Source organism: Carcharhinus amblyrhynchos, chromosome 11, assembly GCF_965287045.1.
Source record: "Carcharhinus amblyrhynchos chromosome 11, sCarAmb.v2.hapA, whole genome shotgun sequence".
Taxonomy (NCBI): domain Eukaryota; kingdom Metazoa; phylum Chordata; class Chondrichthyes; order Carcharhiniformes; family Carcharhinidae; genus Carcharhinus; species Carcharhinus amblyrhynchos.
In genome coordinates this window covers 6,447,740-6,467,874 of record NC_137334.1, presented here as the reverse complement: position 1 = coordinate 6,467,874, position 20,135 = coordinate 6,447,740, and the positions used below count along the sequence as shown (strand labels likewise).

At 43.0% G+C, this 20,135-nt stretch overlaps 2 protein-coding genes across 3 annotated transcripts in view; both read left to right on the top strand.

Moving 5' to 3' along the window:
• pcnt (pericentrin) overlaps positions 1-714 on the top strand; it is a 194,824-nt gene extending 194,110 nt beyond the window's left edge. For both annotated transcript variants that reach the window (XM_080198511.1, XM_080198510.1), the window contains one exon: positions 352-714. In XM_080198511.1, the coding sequence (XP_080054637.1) occupies positions 352-395 (44 nt within the window). In that variant the 3' untranslated portion in view covers positions 396-714. The remainder of the gene's footprint in view (positions 1-351) is intronic.
• A 2,376-nt stretch (positions 715-3,090) lies between these two features.
• lss (lanosterol synthase (2,3-oxidosqualene-lanosterol cyclase)) overlaps positions 3,091-20,135 on the top strand; it is a 59,527-nt gene continuing 42,482 nt past the window's right edge. The window contains exons 1-7 of the mRNA XM_080198509.1: positions 3,091-3,175; positions 4,520-4,688; positions 9,574-9,712; positions 11,176-11,284; positions 13,179-13,300; positions 17,439-17,535; positions 19,534-19,669. Of these exons, the coding sequence (XP_080054635.1) occupies positions 3,156-3,175; positions 4,520-4,688; positions 9,574-9,712; positions 11,176-11,284; positions 13,179-13,300; positions 17,439-17,535; positions 19,534-19,669 (792 nt within the window). The 5' untranslated portion in view covers positions 3,091-3,155. The remainder of the gene's footprint in view (positions 3,176-4,519; positions 4,689-9,573; positions 9,713-11,175; positions 11,285-13,178; positions 13,301-17,438; positions 17,536-19,533; positions 19,670-20,135) is intronic.

Sequence of the window (20,135 nt, the reverse complement as noted above, 5' to 3'; positions counted from 1 at the left end):
TGAAAAGCTATTTTTTTTGCAACAAGTTGTTTGTATTTGGAGTGCTCTGTCTGAAGTGTGAAGGAGGCAGATTCAATCATGGCTTTGAGAAAGCAGTTGGACTAACACTTCAAAGGAAACAACTTGCAAAGCTCGGGGAAATGGCAGGGAAATGGGACTAGCTAAATTATATGTTATGGAGTAGATGGGTGGAATGGCCTCCTTTTGTGCTGTCGACATTTTGATTAGTGGTGAAGAAGTGTCTCTATTCTCCTGTAATTAACCTGCTCAATGATCATTTATTTGCCTTGTTGCAATCTCTGATTTGTCATTTAATTTTTCTCAGCTTTCTTGTTGCTCTGTTGTTTCTAGGAACATCTCCAGGAACAGCTCGGCATAGAAGTAGCCTGAAATAAGGTGGATCCAGTATGAATGCAATATCCAATATGAAGACTGCAAAATTCCTGCTTTATGACTTAGGCAGTTGGGTAAAAAAAAGTGTGTATGTATATTGATCCTTATTGTGAGCAAGGGTAATTACATGTTTGGAACTGCATTTGCACACTGTTTAAAGCACAGGAGAACCTTTTATTTAAAATAAAAATGTTTTCTGTAGCATTTACTAACAAATGGGAACGCTGGAACATTCATTATTCAATCAGGTTGGGTGGGTTTCAAATTCACCATTGAATCGCTGTGGGAGGGTGTGTGTGTGTGTGTGTGTGTGTGCGCGCGTGTGTGTGTGCGCGCGCGTGCGCGTGTGCGCACATACACATGTATTACTTGCTTTATCTTCAGAAGAATGATGGTCAATGACCTAGCTATTTTAGTGCTTCTCCAGATTTAAATGTGACCAGAGACCTGTGTGCCACTGTCCACATCTACATGTATCACGTAAGATTTTAAAGAGGTTATTTTTGTAAATGTTTGTTCTTTGCATAAAATAAATAAAGTTTACATGGTATGCTGTGAAAATGTGTTCATTTCATTTTACCGAGCCATTTACTTCTCTCCCATAACCATCTTCATTCTTCACTACCCTAGTCCTTCTCTGTCAGTCTGTCTGGAGTCAAAGTATTCCCTTTAGCACATGAGAATCAAAAGGTACACAATATTCCAGGTAAGGTCTCAAAGACTTCGATAAAGTTGCTTTAAAAATTTTGAAAATCACAAAAAACTGCCATAGCTATTCAATACAACAGTTTCTTGCTCGGCTTGGGGGAGGGCACAAGTTTGAAAAGCTGCAGGCAGAGTGTTGTGTGTGAACCAATTTCCTGTGCAGTTCAATTAACTCAGCTAAGGTAGTCATAAGTTGTGATCCTTTAACTGAACAAGAAACTTTGACAAGCTGGTTTGAGCACAGGTCTTCTTGAAATGTTATGGATGACATTAATTGGAAAGCATCTGGATCTAGCACCTGGGAAACAGTTGCAAGAGTCTGTTGCTACTTTTTCATTGATGTTTCTCTTCTTACTCTGTCATGGTTTTGCAAACCTGGTCTTCATTTTCAGGCATACTTTTAGGGTGGAGTATGCAGCAGATACAATACTGTAACTTCCATCACCATAATGCATTTGTACATATGAAAGAAGTGCTTCTCCAGTGTTGCAGCACAAATAAACATGGCTTAAATTGCCATAAAGCAGCTGTCTTGGATGTTAGTGCTGAAGCAGGACCATAGATTACCTTGGGATTGAATGTGTTCCTGGAGATTTCATTGCATGACTTGCCAAACGCTCTGGCCACTCATCAGGTACTATATTCATCCTTGCAGCACAGTGCCTTCTTGTGCCAACTGGAAAACACATAGACCTGCTGAAACTTTCCAGCATTTTTACTGACAGCATCAGTGGAGGGAAAATAGAATCTGGATGACCCTTCGTCAGAGCTGATGAGATTTTCCAGCATTTTCTCTTTTTGTTTCAGATTCCAGTGGCCACAGTAATTTGCTTCCATATTAGCAGAAAAACAAAATGACTCATTACCCAATTGAATGATGCTTGACAATTAACCAAACAGGCTTTTTAGCCATCTTCAATATTTTTATCTGGTGACGAGATACAACGAAAATAAATATTTTTAAATATCCTGTTTCTCCAAGATTATGCAGAGCTGGAGATTGTTGACGATTACAGGCCAGTTCTTGAAGGGCAGCACAGTGGTTAGTACAGCTGCTTCACAGTGCCAATAGTTCGATTCCGAGCTTGGGTCACTGTGTGAAGTCTGCACGTTCTCCCTATGTCTGCATGGGTTTTTGCCGGGTGCCCCAGTTTCCTTCCACAGTCTGAAAGATGAGCTGGTTAGGTGTGTTGGCCATGTTAAGTTTTCCCTTCAGTGTACCCAAACAGAGTTAATGTAAGTCTACTTATGGCATTAATAAATAAACCATGACAACCCTTAAAATCCAGCCCATTGATTCTGTACAGAAGCCACTCTCTCCATTAATGTGCACTAGTGACTGTGTGGAAAGGGCCAAGCTGCTGCAGTATAACCCACTGCTGGCTGTGCTGTGGGTTACTGTCTACAGAGTCCTGTTATGGAAATGCCGGCGTTGGACTGGGATAAAAACGGAAAGCAATCTCACAACACCGGCTTTACACCTGTTAGACTTTAAGCTGGTGTTGCGAGACTTTCTATACAGTCCCCTCACAGGCGCGAAGCATTGTGGCCGTTGTGGCCACCATGGCGACAGCCGGAGGCCCAGTCACCAATCAACAGCAGCTCCCTGAGCGCCCGCCCGCCCGGCCTACAAACCCATCCATCATTGGTTACTCCCGGCCAGGTGACCAATGCCGATCGGCTGCCCGTGACGCAGGGAGACGGCCTGCCTGATTGGTGGCGAGCGACTTGTCTGCCCCGCCCTACCCTTCGGTGACTGGTGGCGGGCGGCCTATCTGCCCCGCCCGACTCTCCGGTGATTGGTGGTGGGTGGGCTGTCCGCCCCGCCCTACTCTCCGTTGATTGGTGACGGGAGGGTTGTCTGCCTCGCCCTCCTCTCCGCTGATTGGCCACTCGCAGCACGGCTCACCATAGCGTGATGATCTGATTGGTTCCCCCGCTCCTCGGCTCATGATCAGCTGACGCAGGCGCGCGGCGGCGCCTCTAAGTCTTTGCCTCCCGCCCCCCTCCGCCACTTCTCCCTAATTAACAGCAGGAGGGAGAGCCGGCGGTGGGAGATGGCGGCCGGGGACAGGGGGTGAGTCTGGGGGCTGATACCCTGGGGATGTGGAGGGGGAGGCAGTGCCCTGTTCATGGTGAATAAACGGCATCCTCAGCGACCCATTGTGACTCGGGCTCCAAATACTGCAGGTGCTGGAATCTGAAACCCAAATAAAATGCTGGAAAATCTCAGCAGGTCTGACAGCATCTGTGGAGGGAGAGAGTGTGTCATCCAGCCTGGAAACATTGGCTCTCTCCTGTCTGTCAGATGTTGTCAGACCTGCTGAGGTTTTGCAGCATTTTCTGTTTTGGTTCCAGATTTCTGACCGTCTGCCAGTCATTATCCTGCATACCTCTCTGCACCATCGTCCCTGAGAATTTAACATGGTCAGTGCGCCTATCCAGCACGTTTTTCGGACCATGAGAGGAAACCGGAGCGCCCAGAGGAAACTCATGCAGACTCCTGACAGACGGTGACCCAAAACGGGAATTGAACCTGGCTCTCTGGCACTGTGAGGCAGAAGTGCTAACCACTGTGCCACCCCAAACCTGCAGACAATGTCTAAATCGATACTATCTATCATTGTAATGGGAAAAGGAGGGTGGTTCAGAACTTTTTGAAAATTAATAATGCTATTAGTGAAAAGCAGAAAATGATACTTATAGGATCAAGAGTATTTACAGAGGAAAAAGAGGTCATCAGCAAGACAGAAATCCCAAGCAAACTAATCACTATAGACGGATAAATCTTGTATGCCGTAGTAATTCTGTGACACCAAGGTGTCATAATTTGCCTTCTGTCTGTCTTCGCAATGTTCCTTTGAAAATATGTTGCACAGATTGGATAAGATCCCTTTCTGCAGATCCTTGGTCTCTGTTTGATCTAGATTCCCTTTATGCTATTTTTGGTCATTCAAGTGTTCTGATTCTGTACCTCTCTGTTCAGACATTCCTCCCTGCCTGAGTGCTGGAGGGGCTGCAACTTGACCTGCACTCAATGGTTGTGAGCAGAAGAGATTGGCAGTACATGTCTCCGCTTCCAATGTGTTTGCTTGGAACAGTTTCACAGTCCACAAACTCCTACTTGCTGCATATCCGATGCATAAGTTACTTTGCTACATCTTAGTATGTGTTTATTTATATATAATTTTCTAATATGTTTTGTTTTTTTCCTTTATGCACTAACTTGCCCAAAGTACTGAAACACTGAGTATTTTCAGGAAGGAATTTGCAGATGGGTTTGTTTCCAATCAAATGTAGCAGGCATTGAGGATTAGGGGAAAATCCTAAGCCTGCATGTGGCGATCAGTGATTTCTTGGCCCTGGCAGGATGAATACTAGGGTTGGGTTAGCTCCATATGATGTGAACTTTTGTTCACAGGTGTCTGCGCAGAAGAGGTGGCCCATACAAAACCGAGCCAGCAACAGACCTGACCCGATGGAGGCTGTCTAATGTTGAGGGCAGACAGAGCTGGAGATACATTGACTACAGAGAAGAAGAAGACAGGCCTCAAACAATGCTGGAGCTACATTCGTTGGGTCTCAGCACTGTATGTACCTGTAGTGTAAGGAATTTCATGGTTGATCCGTTTTCAAAGAAAAATGTATAGCCATCATTATATGCAATCTGCAAATTTAATTACAAAGAACAATATAGCACCATTTCAGGAATTCCTCCTGCTTTTGCCCTTTTCACTGCAACTTTTCCAGTTTACATCTGGATACTTGAAGTCCTTCATTATCCCTGCTTTATCATTCCTGCATTTTATTTGCGTTTCATCTGCAAATTCGCTTCTCTATTTTCCCCATGATTTAGTGGCCTATGTATGCACTCAATAGTGTAATAACTCCTCTATTCTTTAAATCTAACTCAAATAACTCAATACCTCCTCGACTACATCATCCTTCTCCACAACTATAACAATTTATTTGATCAATGTTGTCTCCCCCCTCCTTTCTGTAGCCTTGTTGTTGCTGCTGAATATCTCATAGGCAGGAATGCCAAGTTCCGAGCCCTCTACTTCTTTGAGCTGGCACAGTAAGTAGTCTCACAACACCAGGTTAAAGTCCAACAGGTTTATTTCGTAGCACGAGCTTTCGGAGCACTGCCCCTTTATTATAGGTGAGTGTAGGATTTATTTCACGAACAGGGTATGTACAGACAGAAACTCAATTACAAGATAATGCTTGGAATGTGAGTTTTAACAGATAATCAAGTCTTTCCAGGAACAGACAATGTGAGTGGAGAGAGGGTTAAGCACAGGTTGAAGATGTGTGGATTGTCTCCAGGCAGGACAGTCATGGGGGTTACAGATAGTGTGACATGAACCCAGGATCCCGGTTGAGGCTGTCCTTGTGTGCGGAACTTGGCTATCAGCACACGCCCTCAAATGTGATTACCTGTTAAGACTTGCATTCTGACTATTATCTCATAATTGAGTTTGTGTCTTTTTTGCCCTGTTTGTGAAACAAATCCTACACTCACCTGATGAAGAGGCAGTGCTCCAAAAGCTCATGCTACCAAATAAACCTGTTGGACTTTAACCTGGTGTTATGGGACTACTTGCTGTGCCTACCTCAGTCCAATCTCTGCATCTTTGAGCTGGGTCTCTGATATGACGACTTGTACCTGCAGCTCAACAACCTGATTTACTACAACATGTACAGTTGTATGTACATGCACTTCAAACCCATTCTACTGAAACTGCTTGCATTTTGCCAGGACTGAACCTTTCTGTTTTTGAACTATTCTTTGGGAGAGGCAAAACACACCTGCATTATTATTTGTGCACTTTTTTCTCCCCTCCGATGTTTCATTCTGATATCCACATTCCTGCCAAGTTGGTTATTTTTTCGCACAATACTCGTCCATGAGACATTGGTTCCAAATCTATTTAAAGTTCATTTATTAGTGTCACAAATAGGCATATGTTAACACTGCAGTGAAGTTACTGTGAAAATTCCCCGGTCGCCACATTCCGCGGCCTGTTTGGGTAGACTGTGGGAGAATTTAGTATGACCAATGCACCTAGCCAGCACGTCTTTCAGACTGTGGAAGGAAGCCAGAGCACCCGGAGGAGACCCACGCAGGCACAGGAAGAATGTGCAGACTCTGCACAAACAGTGACTCAAGGCAGGAATCGAACCTGGGTCCCTGGCGCTGTGAGGCAGCAGTGCTAACCACTGTGCCACCCTACTATGACTTCAGATCCCGGAACTGGTCCCAGTGCTTCGGGAACCTGAAACTCTTCCCCCCCAGCTCCCCCGAACAATTTCTTCAGCCTTATACTAATTTGTTTATTCCTCCACTTCCCATACTTAATCTCACTGTTACGTGTAACTAATTGAGAGATTGCAACTATTGAGGTCCTGCTTTGTAATTTGCTTCTGAAACTCTGATTGCAGAAAGTCAACCCTTCTCCTATCCCTATCAATTGTTCCCTCCGGACCATGACTTCTAGTTTTTCCACATCCCTCCACCCCTTCAAAATTGCCTCTTCTCAGTGTTGTTGTTTACGCTGCGCCAGGGAGCCGCACAACACACGGGGCTCACACAAGGGGCTCTAGAAACACTGTTTTATTCCCCTAATTATGAAATCCTGTTGTCTTCCACTTCTCTATGCCTCAGCCTGGCCAGTCATTTGCCCCACAGTGCTGTAGCTATACACTAGACTGCACACTCCCACAGTGCCATCACTCTCTCTGACTATTTAAATGTTTTGAATGATTTAATTGACAGTGAATGCTTAAACCATTAATCCTGTTGCTATGTTGGGAGTAACATTACCAGTCTTATAGGAGTATCCTGCAGGCTCCAGGAATTAAATTGTGATCTCCCAGGGTACTGCTGCAAGCAACCTGGGAGACGAGTCTTTTTTTTTAAACACTTGAATTATCAAAAAAAGGAACTAGAGGAAAGAAAGAGACTGCTTGACTGACAGTGAAAAGTCAACCAATGAAATAACAGTGCATTATCTTTCCTTGATTTGATTTATTATTGTCACATGTATTAGTATACAGTGAAAAGTATTGTTTCTTGCGCACTATACAGACAAAGCATACTGTTCTTACAGAAGGAAACGAGAGTGCAGAATGTAGTGTTACAATCAAAGCTAGGGTATAGAGAAAGATCAACTTAATGCAAGGCATTAAGCAGATCTTCCACTCAAAAGTCTGATGGCAGCAGAGAAGAAACTGTTTTTGAGTCAGTTGATACGTGACCTCAGACTTCTGTATCTTTTTCCCGATGGAAGAAGTTGGAACAGAGAACGTTTGGGGTGTGCGGCGTCCTTAGTTATGCTGGCTGCTTTGCTGAGTCAGCAGGAAATATAGATAAAATCAATGGATGGGAGGCTGGTTTGTGTGATGGATTGGGCTACATTCACAACCTTTTGTAGTTTCTTGACAATCCCCTTCATTTTGTTGAACTTGAGGGAGAGATTATTATCGTCACACAAGTTCACCAGATTCTGTATCTCATTCCTGTACTCTGTTCCATTCATAGAGAAGGAAAGGAGAGAGTGCAGAATGTGGTGTTACAGACATAGCGAGGGTGTAGAGCAAGATCAACTTAGTGTGAGGTAGGTCCATTTAAAAATCTCACGGCAGCAGAGTCAGTTGGTATATGACCTCAGACGTTTGTATCTTTTTCCCAACAGAAGAAGGTGGAAGAGAGCATGTCCAGGGTGCGTAGGGTCTCTAATTATGCTGGCCGCTTTTTCGAGGCAGCGGGAAGTGTAGCCGAGTCAATGGATGGGAGTCTGGTTTACGACCCTTTGTAGTTTCTTATGGTCTTGGGCAGAACAGGAGCCATACCAAGCTGTGATACAACCGAAAAGAATGCTTTCCATGATGCATTTGTAAAAGTTGAGAGTCATAGCTAATGTGCCAAATTTCCTTAGTCTTCTGAGAGAATAGAGGCATTGGTGGGCTCTCTTAACAATAGTGTTGGCACGGGGAGACCAGGGCAGGTTGTTGGTGATCTGGACATCTAAAAACTTGAAGCCCTCGACCATTTCTACTTCGTCCCCATTGATGTAGACGGGCATGTTCTCCACTACGCTTGCTGAAGTCGAGATTATCTCCTTGGTTTTGTTGCTGCAGAGAGGTGGTGTGGTGCAATCAAAGCAGGGGTGGAGAAGTGTGACTAGAGGTCCTGTGATGAAACCTGAATACATCCAACCAGAGTTGACCACCCAGTTGGGGTGTAACTGAGAAGGGATACAGAAACTGAACTCTGGAGTAACATTAGTAGAAATGAAATTCTTAACACAAAATGCAAATTAGGAACAGTTGCTGTCCCTGGGACTCAGGATGCTCAATGTAAGATCTGTGAACTTCAGATCAGAAACATATCAATGCTGAGATGGAAGAGTTTGTGTGTACCTTTAGGGAATATGATGGCATAGTGATGATGTCACTGGACTAGTAATCCAGAGATCCAGACAAATGATCTGCGGACTCTGGTTCAAATCCCCCACAGCAGCTGGTGGATTTTAAATTCAATGAATAAATCTGGAATTGAAAATCTAGCCCCCACGATGATGACCATGAAATTTCCATCAATTGTCATTAAAAAAAAACTCATCTGATTCACCAGTTTCTTTTAGGTGAGCAAATCCACCATCCATACCTGGTCTAAATGTGACCCTAGACCTACAGCAGTGCGGTTGACTCTTAACTGCCCTCTGAAAGCCTTGCAAGCCACTCAGTCGAAGGGCAATTCAGGATGGACAACAAATGCTGGCTTGCCAGTGATGCTCAAATCCCAAAGAGTAATAAGTTTCAGAGTGAGAGAGGGCTGGATTACAGCATGTCACTTTAGAACTAGTACCAGGCAGGACAATATCTCGAAGGAATTACTGAGCCTGTTGGTAAGGAAGCCAGTCACCGTCAGTACCTTTTTGGGAGACATTAAGAGCCTGGCAGCTCGATTTGTATAACTGAGTGTTGCTTTAGCTTTGACAATGCAGATGTTAAATTTCACCGTAAAATCTTTAACTTCTCCCAAAGCGTCTATTTTCTTTAGCAATATCTTCACTCTGCGATGAAACCCAAAGGAAATGGCAGCAATAGTAACTGAGCATTGAGAACAAAGTGTGCATGTCTTGAAAAAACAGAAGGTGATCCAGCATAGGCACGCCCTCCAAAATCCACCAACTCATGCCATTCTCAGCCAGACATGAACTTAGTGCAGAAATGACAGAGATCTCTAATTTGTCATTTGTAAATATTATTATGTGTCTCGAACGTCACAAGCCAGCACTAAGTGTTCCCTTCTCCGTTGACGTTTGCAAGCCTGTCTCACCGATGTTATGAATCAAAATTATTTTTAAGTGTTGCAAAAAAATTCAACGTTGTGTTTCGGGAGAATATCATTTCTGGGGTGGAGCGACACTGAAATAATTCAATGTGTATCATGTCTTGATGCTTCAGAGTAAGTTTACCAGAGATCTACCAAGAGCTGGTACACCACAAGAGGCAGTTCTACATGGAATGAAGTTTTATGCACAACTGCAGGCTGAGGATGGGCATTGGGCTGGAGACTATGGTGGACCACTCTTTCTTCTACCAGGTTAGTCAGCAACATTATGGAAATGGACTTTGGATACAGTCCTGTCAGGCACTGGTTTCCGAGCCCAGGGACAGGAGTTTGCTAAACAAATCACAGAACAATGCAGCACACGAACAGGCTCTTCGGCCAAACATGATGCCAAATTAAACTAATCCCTTCTGCCCGTCCTTAGTCCATATCCCTCTACTCCTTGCATATTGGGTGGCACAGTGATTAGCACTGCTGTCCCTCAGCGCCTTGGAACCCAGGTTCAATTCCGGCCTCGGATCACTGTCTGTGTGGAGTTTGCACGTTCATCCTGTGTTTGTGTGTGTATCCTCCAGGTTTCCTCCCACAGTCCAAAGATGTGAAGGTTAGGTTGATTGGCTATCGTAAATTGTCCCTTCGTGTCAGGGAGACCAGCAGGGTAAATAGGTAATGAGGATTTTTTTTTAGGGCATGGTTGGGATTGTGTTCAGTGCAGACTCAATGGGCCAAATAGTCTCCTTCTGCACTTTAGGGATTCTATCTGAAAGCCCTTTAAACACCCCTATCGTATCTGCCTGCACCACCATTCCTGGCGGCGCTTTCCAGTATCTTTACTCAGAGAGTGGTTGGGGTGTGGAATGGACTGCCTGCTGTGATAGTGGAGTCAGACACTTTCGGAACTTTCAAGCAGTTATTGGATAGGCACATGAAGCACTCCCGAATGATAAGGAGTGGGATAGTTTGATCTTGGGATTGGACGTAGCTCGGCACAACATTGAGGGCCAAAGGGCCTGTACTGTGCTGTATTGTTCTATGTTTTATGTCTCTCTGTAAAATACTTGCCCCTCATATCTCCTTTGAACTTCCCCCTCTCACCTTAAGTGCGTGCTTCCTTGTATTAGACATTTCAACTCTAGGAGAATGACTCTGACTGTCAACCCTTTCTGTGCCCCTCATAATTTTGTAGACTTCAATCAGGTCTCGCCGTAGCCTCCGCTGCTCCAGAGAAAACAACCTTAGTTCGCCCAGCATCTCCTTATAGCTCATACCCTCTAACCCAGGTAGCATCCTGGTAAACCTCTTCTGCACCCTCTCCACATCCTTCCTGTATTCCTCGTTGAAGCCCAATATTTCTGATAAAGAGACCACAGTAGACTGGCGATGGAAATGTTGAAGTGTAATCTACAGCGTGGAGCTTGGGCATGGGTTCATTTTGTCCCTTTGTAACTCCCTGCATCACACTCCATATCTGATCTGGACAGGTAAGGGGAGAGAAGAAGGAGTAAATTATCTAATTCCTTGAAGCTTTCTTCTTTGTTCAGAGTAACGTCTTCCACATTTTCTGATGGCACCACTGTGATTGGGAAATGAGGAGCTTAAATAATTATGATGCAGCCCACGTTAACCCCAGAAGGGTTAAAAGTTTTGGGTACGGAGAGTTAAATAGAATAATTAATACTAAAAATGATTTTCTTTTGAATGCTATCTTCTTTTAGGGCTCCTGATTACATGTCATGTAGCAAATATACCACTGACAGATGCTCAGAAGAATGAAATGGTCCGTTATCTGCGCTCAGTGCAACTTCCAGATGGAGGCTGGGGTTTGTAAGTACCAATAAATTTGTAACAAGTTACTTCACTGAAAAGGGAGAGTAAGATTGTTAATTGACTGATCTTATGCTTGTACCCTGTTAAGGTACGGATCAGAAACCCTAACATAATGGCATGTCGGCTCTGACTCTCACCAACTTCTACAGATGCACTATAGAAAGCATCCTTTCTGATTATGTCACAGCTTGGTATGGCTCCTGCTCTGTCTAAGACCACAAGGAACTACAAAAGGTCATGAATGTAGCCCAATCCATCACGCAAACCAATCTCCCATCCATTCACTCTGTCTATCCTTTCTGCTGTCTCGGCAAAGCAGCCAGCATAATTAAGGACCCCATGCACCCTGGATATTCTCTCTTCCACCTTCTTCCTTCGGGGAAAAAGATACAAAAGCCTGAGGTCACATACCAACCGACTTAGGAACAGTTTCTTCCCTGCTGCTGTCAGTCTTTTAAATGGACTTGCATTAAGTTGATCTTTCTCTAAACCCTAGCTATGACTGAGACGCTACATTCTGCACTCTTTCGTTTCCTTCTCTATGAATGGTATGTTTTGTCTGTATAGCACACAAGAAACAATACTTTTCACTGTAAATACATGTGACAATAAATCAAATCAAGTTAGACTAGGCCCCAACTATTTTGACATTAATGTGAAGATATGATGTTTCACTCCAGGTGTGATTCTGGTGACAAACTGGGGAACTTTTATCAAAACAAACTTTATTTGACAACACAGTTTAACTGTAACAAATGAATTAGCTTAACATTTAACAATTGAACAATACTTAAACATGACAAGATGCAACTCTTAAGTGCTAACCTATCCCACTGAGTTCCAATTCAAGGAATATTCATCTTACAGACTTAAATCTCCCTCCAAATCAGTTAGCAAAACATAGGCTTACGTTCTTGTACAGAGGTTGCCATCCTTTAAGTTTCCAGACAACTTCCAGCGAGGGAGAGAGAGCAACAACGAGATAAGTCTTTCTTCTTTTAGGCAGGAACTGCTTATTTTAAAATGACGGAGAAACTGTGCCTTTTCTCTGCGAGCTTAACTCCTCCCATTAAGGGCATGACTCTGTCTCTGTCAATCCGCCTAATCAAACGCGACTCTGAAGCCCCAAGGGAAACCTAAATAAACACAAATGAATTAAATCTGTTCGGACAAACACACCATTAGCTAAAGTTAGTTATCCTTCAGTCTCAGCATGGAGCTATACACTTTTTTTCCCCAGACAAATTGACTCCTTGCAACAAAACACTGCCTCTTACAAAATAATGGTATAAATATATTTCTTAAGACACAGTATCATCATGACCCCTTTTATCGTATCTTGAATTCAGGTCTAACCTAGGAGAAAGAAGTGAAGGACTTCCTTATTGATAACAGCTACAGTTCACTGATTATTTGAATTCCTGTGCTATCCAAACAACATATGATGGACCAAATTTCATGTTTCGGGCCAGGAATCAATATTTCCACTATACTCACTCTCAGGGGTGTTAAACCCCACCCAGTACCTCTGAACTCTCACTGGTATTTAGCACTGCTCCACTCCTCTGAATTCTCACTCTTGCTGGCATTCAGAACTGCTCCACTTCACTGAACTCTCACTGGATTTTAGCCCCTCTCTGCTGCTCTGTATTTTCAGGCCCTCTCGCTTTTTAGCTCCGCTAGGCTTCCCAGCCGTACGTTTACTCTGCTTTTCAAACAGATTAGTTTTTTCAGTCAGGTGCAAAATGCTTGTCATGATTTCACCAATGCCAAGAGCAGCAGTGGTGTTGAGGAAGATGATAAACCTGTGCCTTGCTTTGTTTTTGGCCTAGTTTGCACTTTTTCTGTATCTTAATTCAGATGTGACCCACGTGTTTTGATTTGATGCTAGGCATGTAGAGGACAAGTCGACAGTTTTTGGAACAGCACTGAATTACACAGCCCTACGAATCCTTGGTGTTGGACCAGATGACCCCAACCTGGTGCGAGCAAGAAATATCCTTCACGATAAAGGTCAGATATCCAAATAATTGAAAGCAGTGTGCAAGGAGCTTTACTTTTCTGAGGTTTTAAAGCTGCCTGAGGAACACTGATTACAAATGCTAAGTTAATGCTATGCTCTATAACACACAGAAATAAAAACCCCCTCAGACCTTACAGGTTCCTGAATAATTTGAAATAATACAGTGGGTAAAGTGGTGAGATTGAGAGAATCTGTAACAGAGCCAGGTTGGAGCGAGCAGGAGCAATCAATAAAAAAGTGTAAATGGCCGTTGATTTTTGAGAAATCGAAAGCAGCTTGAAACTGGACAAGCCGTGATAAAGGTGATTCTCAGAGGCTGTGAGCCAATGATGTGCCAAGAATATTACGTCAGGAAGAAGCAAAAGATGCCAGCTGATTAGAACATAAGATCATAAGAAATAGGAGCAGGAGTAGGCCAACTAGCCCTTCGAGCCTGCCCCGCCATTCAATAAGATCATGGCTGACCTGTCGTGGCTCAGTTCCACATTCCCGCCCTCTCCCCATAACCCTTAATCCCCTCTCTTATCAAAAGCCCATCAAGCCGCGTCTTAAAAATATTTAGCGAGGCAGCCTCCACCACTTCAACGGGCAGAGAATTCCAGAGATTCACCACCCTTTGAGTGAAGAAGTTCCTCCTCAACTCTGTTCTAAACCGCCCCCCCTTTATCTTGAGGCTGTGCCCCCTAGTCCTACTATCCTTTCTGAGCAGGAAGAGTCTCTCCACCTCTATCCTATCCATCCCATTCATCATCTTATAAGTCTTAATGAGATCTCCCCTCATTCTTCTAAACTCTAACGAGTACAAGCCTAATTTATTCAGCCTCTCCTCATAGCTCAACTCCGGCATCAGCCTAGTAAACCTCCTCTGCACTCCCTCCAAGGCCAAAATATCCTTGCGTAAGTACGGCGCCCAAAACTGCACACAGTACTCCAGCTGCGGCCTCACCAATGCCCTATACAGCCGCAGCAAGACCTCCCTACTTTTATATTCAATCCCCCTCGCTATGAAGGCCAGCATCCCATTCGCCTTCCTGACCACCTGCTGCACCTGCAAGCTGGGTTTTTGCGACTCATGCACAAGGACCCTGAGGTCCTCCGCACGGGGGAAATAACTATACTCCAAGGGTGGTAATCCAAAGGTTAGATTGATTCACTGCACATCATCATCAGTGCTTGGGCTGAATTTCGGCAGTGGTTTTCCGCAGTTGTCACCTCGGCGGAATGTTCCCACAGGATCTAAGGGAAACAGTGATGTTACAGCAGACAATTGGAGAACTCCTTTCTGAGAATTCAGTCACACTTCTTGTATGAATGCTTGTGCCAGACTCCCCAGTGGCAGGCTGCATCTTATTCCTCACCTTTTTAACTCTGGTATCAGTTACTTTACACAGCATTAACATTGCATACTAGAACTCCATATTATGTCTACAGTTGATCTGATAAATGGAAAATGTCATATCCAAATGTGACTGACCAAAACAAACTGAGTTCATTTTCACTCAGAGCAGTGATGTGCGAATACAGTGATCTAAGCAGAGCTTGTAATGATCTGGATTCACTGTCTGAACATGTGGTGGAAGCAAATTTAACAACAACTTTCAAAAGGGATTTGTATAAATACTTGAAGGGGAAACTTGCAGGACAGTAGGAAAGATGAGGCACTAATTGGCAAGCTGTTTCAAAGAGCTAGCACGGACATGGTGGGCCAACTGGCCTCTTGTTCTTTAAGATTTCACGATCCTATAAGTTGAACTTTTAAGGAAAATGCAATACAGCATAATTACAGGAAAGGACCTAGAAACTACTAACCTTTTTCAAAGGTAAAAGGAAAGTCTTGCCCTCCTTGGTAAAGAGTGTATCTTAAATATAGTATTAGTGAATGGATTATATGCAACCCAAAAACCATGGGATTATCTTCATTAAATAGATATGAATATTAGTTCCTTCAAAAACCAGTCTGTCAAGCAATGAAAATAAACAGTAGTATAAACACTGAGAATATCCATTCGTCATGAAGATGTTTATCCTATGGTAAGTACATTGCCTGGAATCCACCATCCAACTGCCTTCATTCATAGTGTCCAGCCTTTTATCAAAGGAGTCAACAATGAAGACATGAATCTATGTTGTATAAACGTGCAGAGTATCCACTAATGCCACTATATTAACCAGCGTGCTGGAGGCTGGCCGAAACTTACTGCAGTGTCATAGCAAATACTTAGAGCAAAGAAAACAATTAAATCCTTTGTGAACTTTTGTAAGTAAAACTCATGACCAAAAACTATAGTAACTTTTCCCGGTACCAGTAGAATGATTTCTCCAGCGTAATGTAGTGGGCGGAGGATAGTTAACGAATACAAATCGGTATTTCACCAGCAAAATGTAATCAGTGGGGAATGGGTGCAAAGAACGTGTGTGTAAACTCAGTCACAGTTCCTTAGAATCATGTAGCCTCTAGGTGCAATTGACAGTCTTCATTCTGACTGGGAATAGTGGTGTCACTGCATGGAGTTGATTCTTCTACTGTCTATGGTACCTTGCTGAATGAAAATTAGCTATTCTGTTTGCTTACATGATGATCATTGCAACAGGAATTAACTCATCGGCTATAAAGAGTTTTGAGATGTCCTGAGTATGTGAAGGTGCGATGTAAATGCACATGGCATTAGCCTAACACCAGATCATCAATTCATCTCGATGCCAGAAATCACAGCAGTTCCTTCAAAGTAATCTCAAATTGGCCTGACAGTAAAACAATTACAGTACAGATAGATGCTGTTGAGTATTTCCAGCATTTTGTTTCTATTATATTTCCAGCATCGACAGTATTTTGGTCTTATTGCTGAACAGACACTTGGAGAACATTTTGTGCTTCTCAGACCATGGCTTAGATATGATTTTCTCACTTTCCTCAAACACTTAACTGTACAGTCTGACAACTTATCTGATATTAAGTTATGAGTAGGCTGAGACTTCTTTCAGTTGAGCATTAGAAGAAAGAGCAAAGCAGTTATTCCCAGCTCTTTGCCAGTGACTCCATCGCTTTATCCAGCCACATACTCGAGCTGAGTTGCTCCGTGCAAAACCTCTGTCATGTTTGATCCAAAACTGGATTTCAAAATCCACATCCCAGCCAGCGTCTAAACCACTAACTTTCTCCTCTATGTGAATAGCTGCCTCTGCAACAAAGTTGCTGCTGATAGGCTTATTCATACTTTCATCTCCTCTAGGTTCTGATTATAATACGTGGTGGAGCAGGCTTCATGGACTGAGTGGCCTCCCCCTGCTTCTAATTTTATGTTTCTGTGTACATTTCTATTTCTCCACCAATTATTTCTCATTAGCATCCACTTGTAACAAAATGCAACTCGCCTAAATCTTAACCAAGCGTATCCTAATCACTAAATGTCCTTGCCAAACAACTCCAGCCAGCCTTTGCTAACTTATAGTGAAATGAAAAGAATCGTACTCATTTTCAAATTACTCCACAGCTTGCCCCATTCTTTTCAGCAAGTAGCTCCAGATTACTTTGGTCTTTACAGGAAAGCTGTCTGTGCTTCCTTTCAACCCACCACTGGCAGCCGAACCTTGTCTAGGACGTCATTGCTTGCGTGAGTTTGAATAGCAGTTATCCAACTGAAGGACATGATTCTCTTCTCATCCAGAATACAAACACTGTTGCTGAATATCAGTTGGGATTAGGAAATTAAGCTGTATTTTAGTTTTATCTTTTTCCCTAAATCTAGGATATTATGGGCAGTTTCCTCAGCTGAAAGCTAACTTTGAACCATCTTTATTTCCATGGACTGTACCTGGGACGATGTCCTAAAAATATATATTTATTATTTCATTAATATAAAAAGTGACGCTTTGCACTTGTACCTTTCAGAGTTAGGAGTTCTTTAGTCACTCATTGTGCAGACAGCTCCTTCTGCTGTATTTGCCTTTAATACATTTATCAGTTCTTATTATTTGATGATAAGAAAACAATCATCAAACTGAGGGAGTGCTACATGTTTCTGTCAATATTTCTTAAAATATAATCAGATATTGAGCGTAGGAAATGCTTTCTCATCGTACGCATAAATGTTTAACACACGCCACAATTGTCTCCCCCCCTGGTTTCAGGTGGCGCAGTTGGCATCCCATCCTGGGGTAAATTCTGGTTGGCCATTCTTAATGTCTACAGCTGGGAAGGGATGAACACCTTGTTCCCTGAGATGTGGTGAGTCCTCTAACCAAACATTTAACTTTTCTACTTTCTGGAGCCAGTTTTGCAGTGAAAACAAGTTGTTATAATTAGTGACATGAAAATTATGTCAAAACAAAAACTGTTTTCTTTATCGGCATGTTGCATTTCTAATGAGGAAGGATGTAGTATTTGATCTGGGTAATGAAGCAGAGTGAACATATATCGTCAAGTTATGATCAACACTCAAAATGGGTAGTCATTAAAATGGATTGAATTTCAATTCAGGTTAAGTAGCAGGCTAAAGAGTAGAGTGACAGGAAATGATTATTTATGGTAATTACACTCTGACCAAAAGTAACAAGTCACATTCTGGGGTTTTATGGATAGAGAAGTTGGCAAACTTGATTTTTGAAAAAGTAGTGTAATAAATATTGGGAGAATAATACAGTAGAAAACTGTAAAAAGTTTATACTAACAAAGCAAGAAAGTTATGAGGGAGCATGAGGAAAGGTGATGGTCTGAGGAGAAATAACAGGTAAGTAAAAGGATAGCCAAAGCATGGACACAGTAATTTGGAGATGAAGATACAGTCTTGTAATTTGAGAATGAAAGAGTGATTGTGATAAATGTACTCCTGTAGAGCTTTGTAATGCCTGTTGTAGGTTGTCCAAGTCTCTGGAGCATATGGGAGCAATGGGATCAATGCTGCCCAATGAACATTGGCCTTAGTATTAGGTTTGAGATCCTGGTCATCAAATACTTTCTTCCTTAGTCAGCCGAGGTCTGAACTGGTGCATTGGAGTCGTGACTCTACTTCACCGAGAAGCGGCACATGAGATATGGAAAATGATCCCCGTTTTCCAGGATCATAATCTTGGGGTGGTAGGGCGGATTGAAAGGGTTATACTGCAGGAGCTGGTTGGAAGAGGTTTTCAAGGTTTTTAATGAAAGGCCCATTTTCTGATATGGTCCGGAGAAGCAGTCAACAATGAGCTGGAGCTCAGTTTGCTGAGTGAGCTGATGTGCAAGTGTCATCTGCCCAGTAAAGCTCGGTGACTCAGCGGAGTGGCTTTGGTTTTGGATTGAAGGCTGTGTAGCTTGAACAGTTTACCATAATTTCTGTAACTGACTTCCTTGCCTGAGCTAATTTGCCGGGGGTGAGGTGCTATGCCAATGTACGCAGAACTTAGTCATTGCACGAGCCTCCCAAGACAACAGTGGAAAAGCTTTTAGCGACATTCTTGACCCATCCCTGCTGACTCATGGGAGTTTCTGGCCTGTGCCCAACCAAAATGGAGATGGTTCATTCAGGAAGGCACCAAATACATCGTGAGACTTCAACAACAGTTGTTAGTTGGAGCATCAGAGAGAGCGCACAAACCTCCAAACAACTCGTCTACTTGACCTCCAAGTAGCACTTGCCCCACATGTGGCCGTATCTGCAGATCATGCTTTGGATTTACCATCTCAGAACCCATCGAATCTGAGTGGAAGCAAATCATCCTCAATCCAAGGGACTCATAAGAGGAGAAAAAGAAAAATACAGCCAGGATCCCATTCCCAATTGTTATTAGTTGATAACTATTATTTGAAGATAGGCATGAGAATAGCTCAGTTGTGAACATCCTCTCAGTTTAATTGCTGACCAGTGATCCTCTGTTAATTTCACGCACAAAAATTGTGTTATTTACCAAGATCCCAGAGAGTACCTGATGTACATGGAACTGTGCAGAAGCAAAGAAAAAAATTGAAGACAAAACAGTGAAAAATAAAAATATGGCATTTTAATTTCTACTTAAATCTTGGCCATCTGTAAGTGAGAGGTTTAGATCAGAGATTGGACACTTCCCTGGGGTGCAGAGAAGACACAGTCATAGGTAAAGTCCTGGCGTTATTCTGCTCCTTGCCCGCTGTCTTAATTGTGGAGTGAAATATGCAAAGATACCAAATAGGGGAATAGTAACTATTCCATGCAGATTTCCAATGCTTTACCTGTTGCTGAGCTTTGTCTGTGTTGTAATTTTATGTCAGGCTCTTCCCTCGATGGATGCCAGCTCACCCCTCCACCCTGTGGTGTCACTGTCGGCAGGTCTATCTCCCTATGAGTTATTGCTATGCCGTGCGGTTCACTGCACAGGAAGATGACCTTATTCTCAGCCTGCGCCAGGTAGGAACCAACTGCTTAGAATCCCTGATGTTTTGAGCTGAGTTTATATTTTCACACCTGGAGGACTTTGACTTTTCAGATTCAAGGAAGGGTGGCTCTGATAATGGTGCATTGGACTAAGTTGTTACACTCTGAAGTCCTCTATTCCATTGTCCTTTGCTATTGGTGGTGGTCTAACCAATGGTGTATGAAGATAAATGTACTCATAAAAGGAGGGTGGTTTTACCTGATTAAATATTGTACAAAGCACTGCTCTGAGTGAACCTTGTGCAATATATCACAATTCACCATTAGTTCTAACAGACATGGTGCCCATCATAATATTTAAGTCTCCAATTCAAAATACTGAGACGTGCAGTTTGTTTGTGCACTGCTACTGGGTACTAGACTCGTATCTAAATCCAGAGAGTTTATGTCTAGAACATAGAACATTACACCGCAGTACAGGTCCTTTGGCCCTCGATGT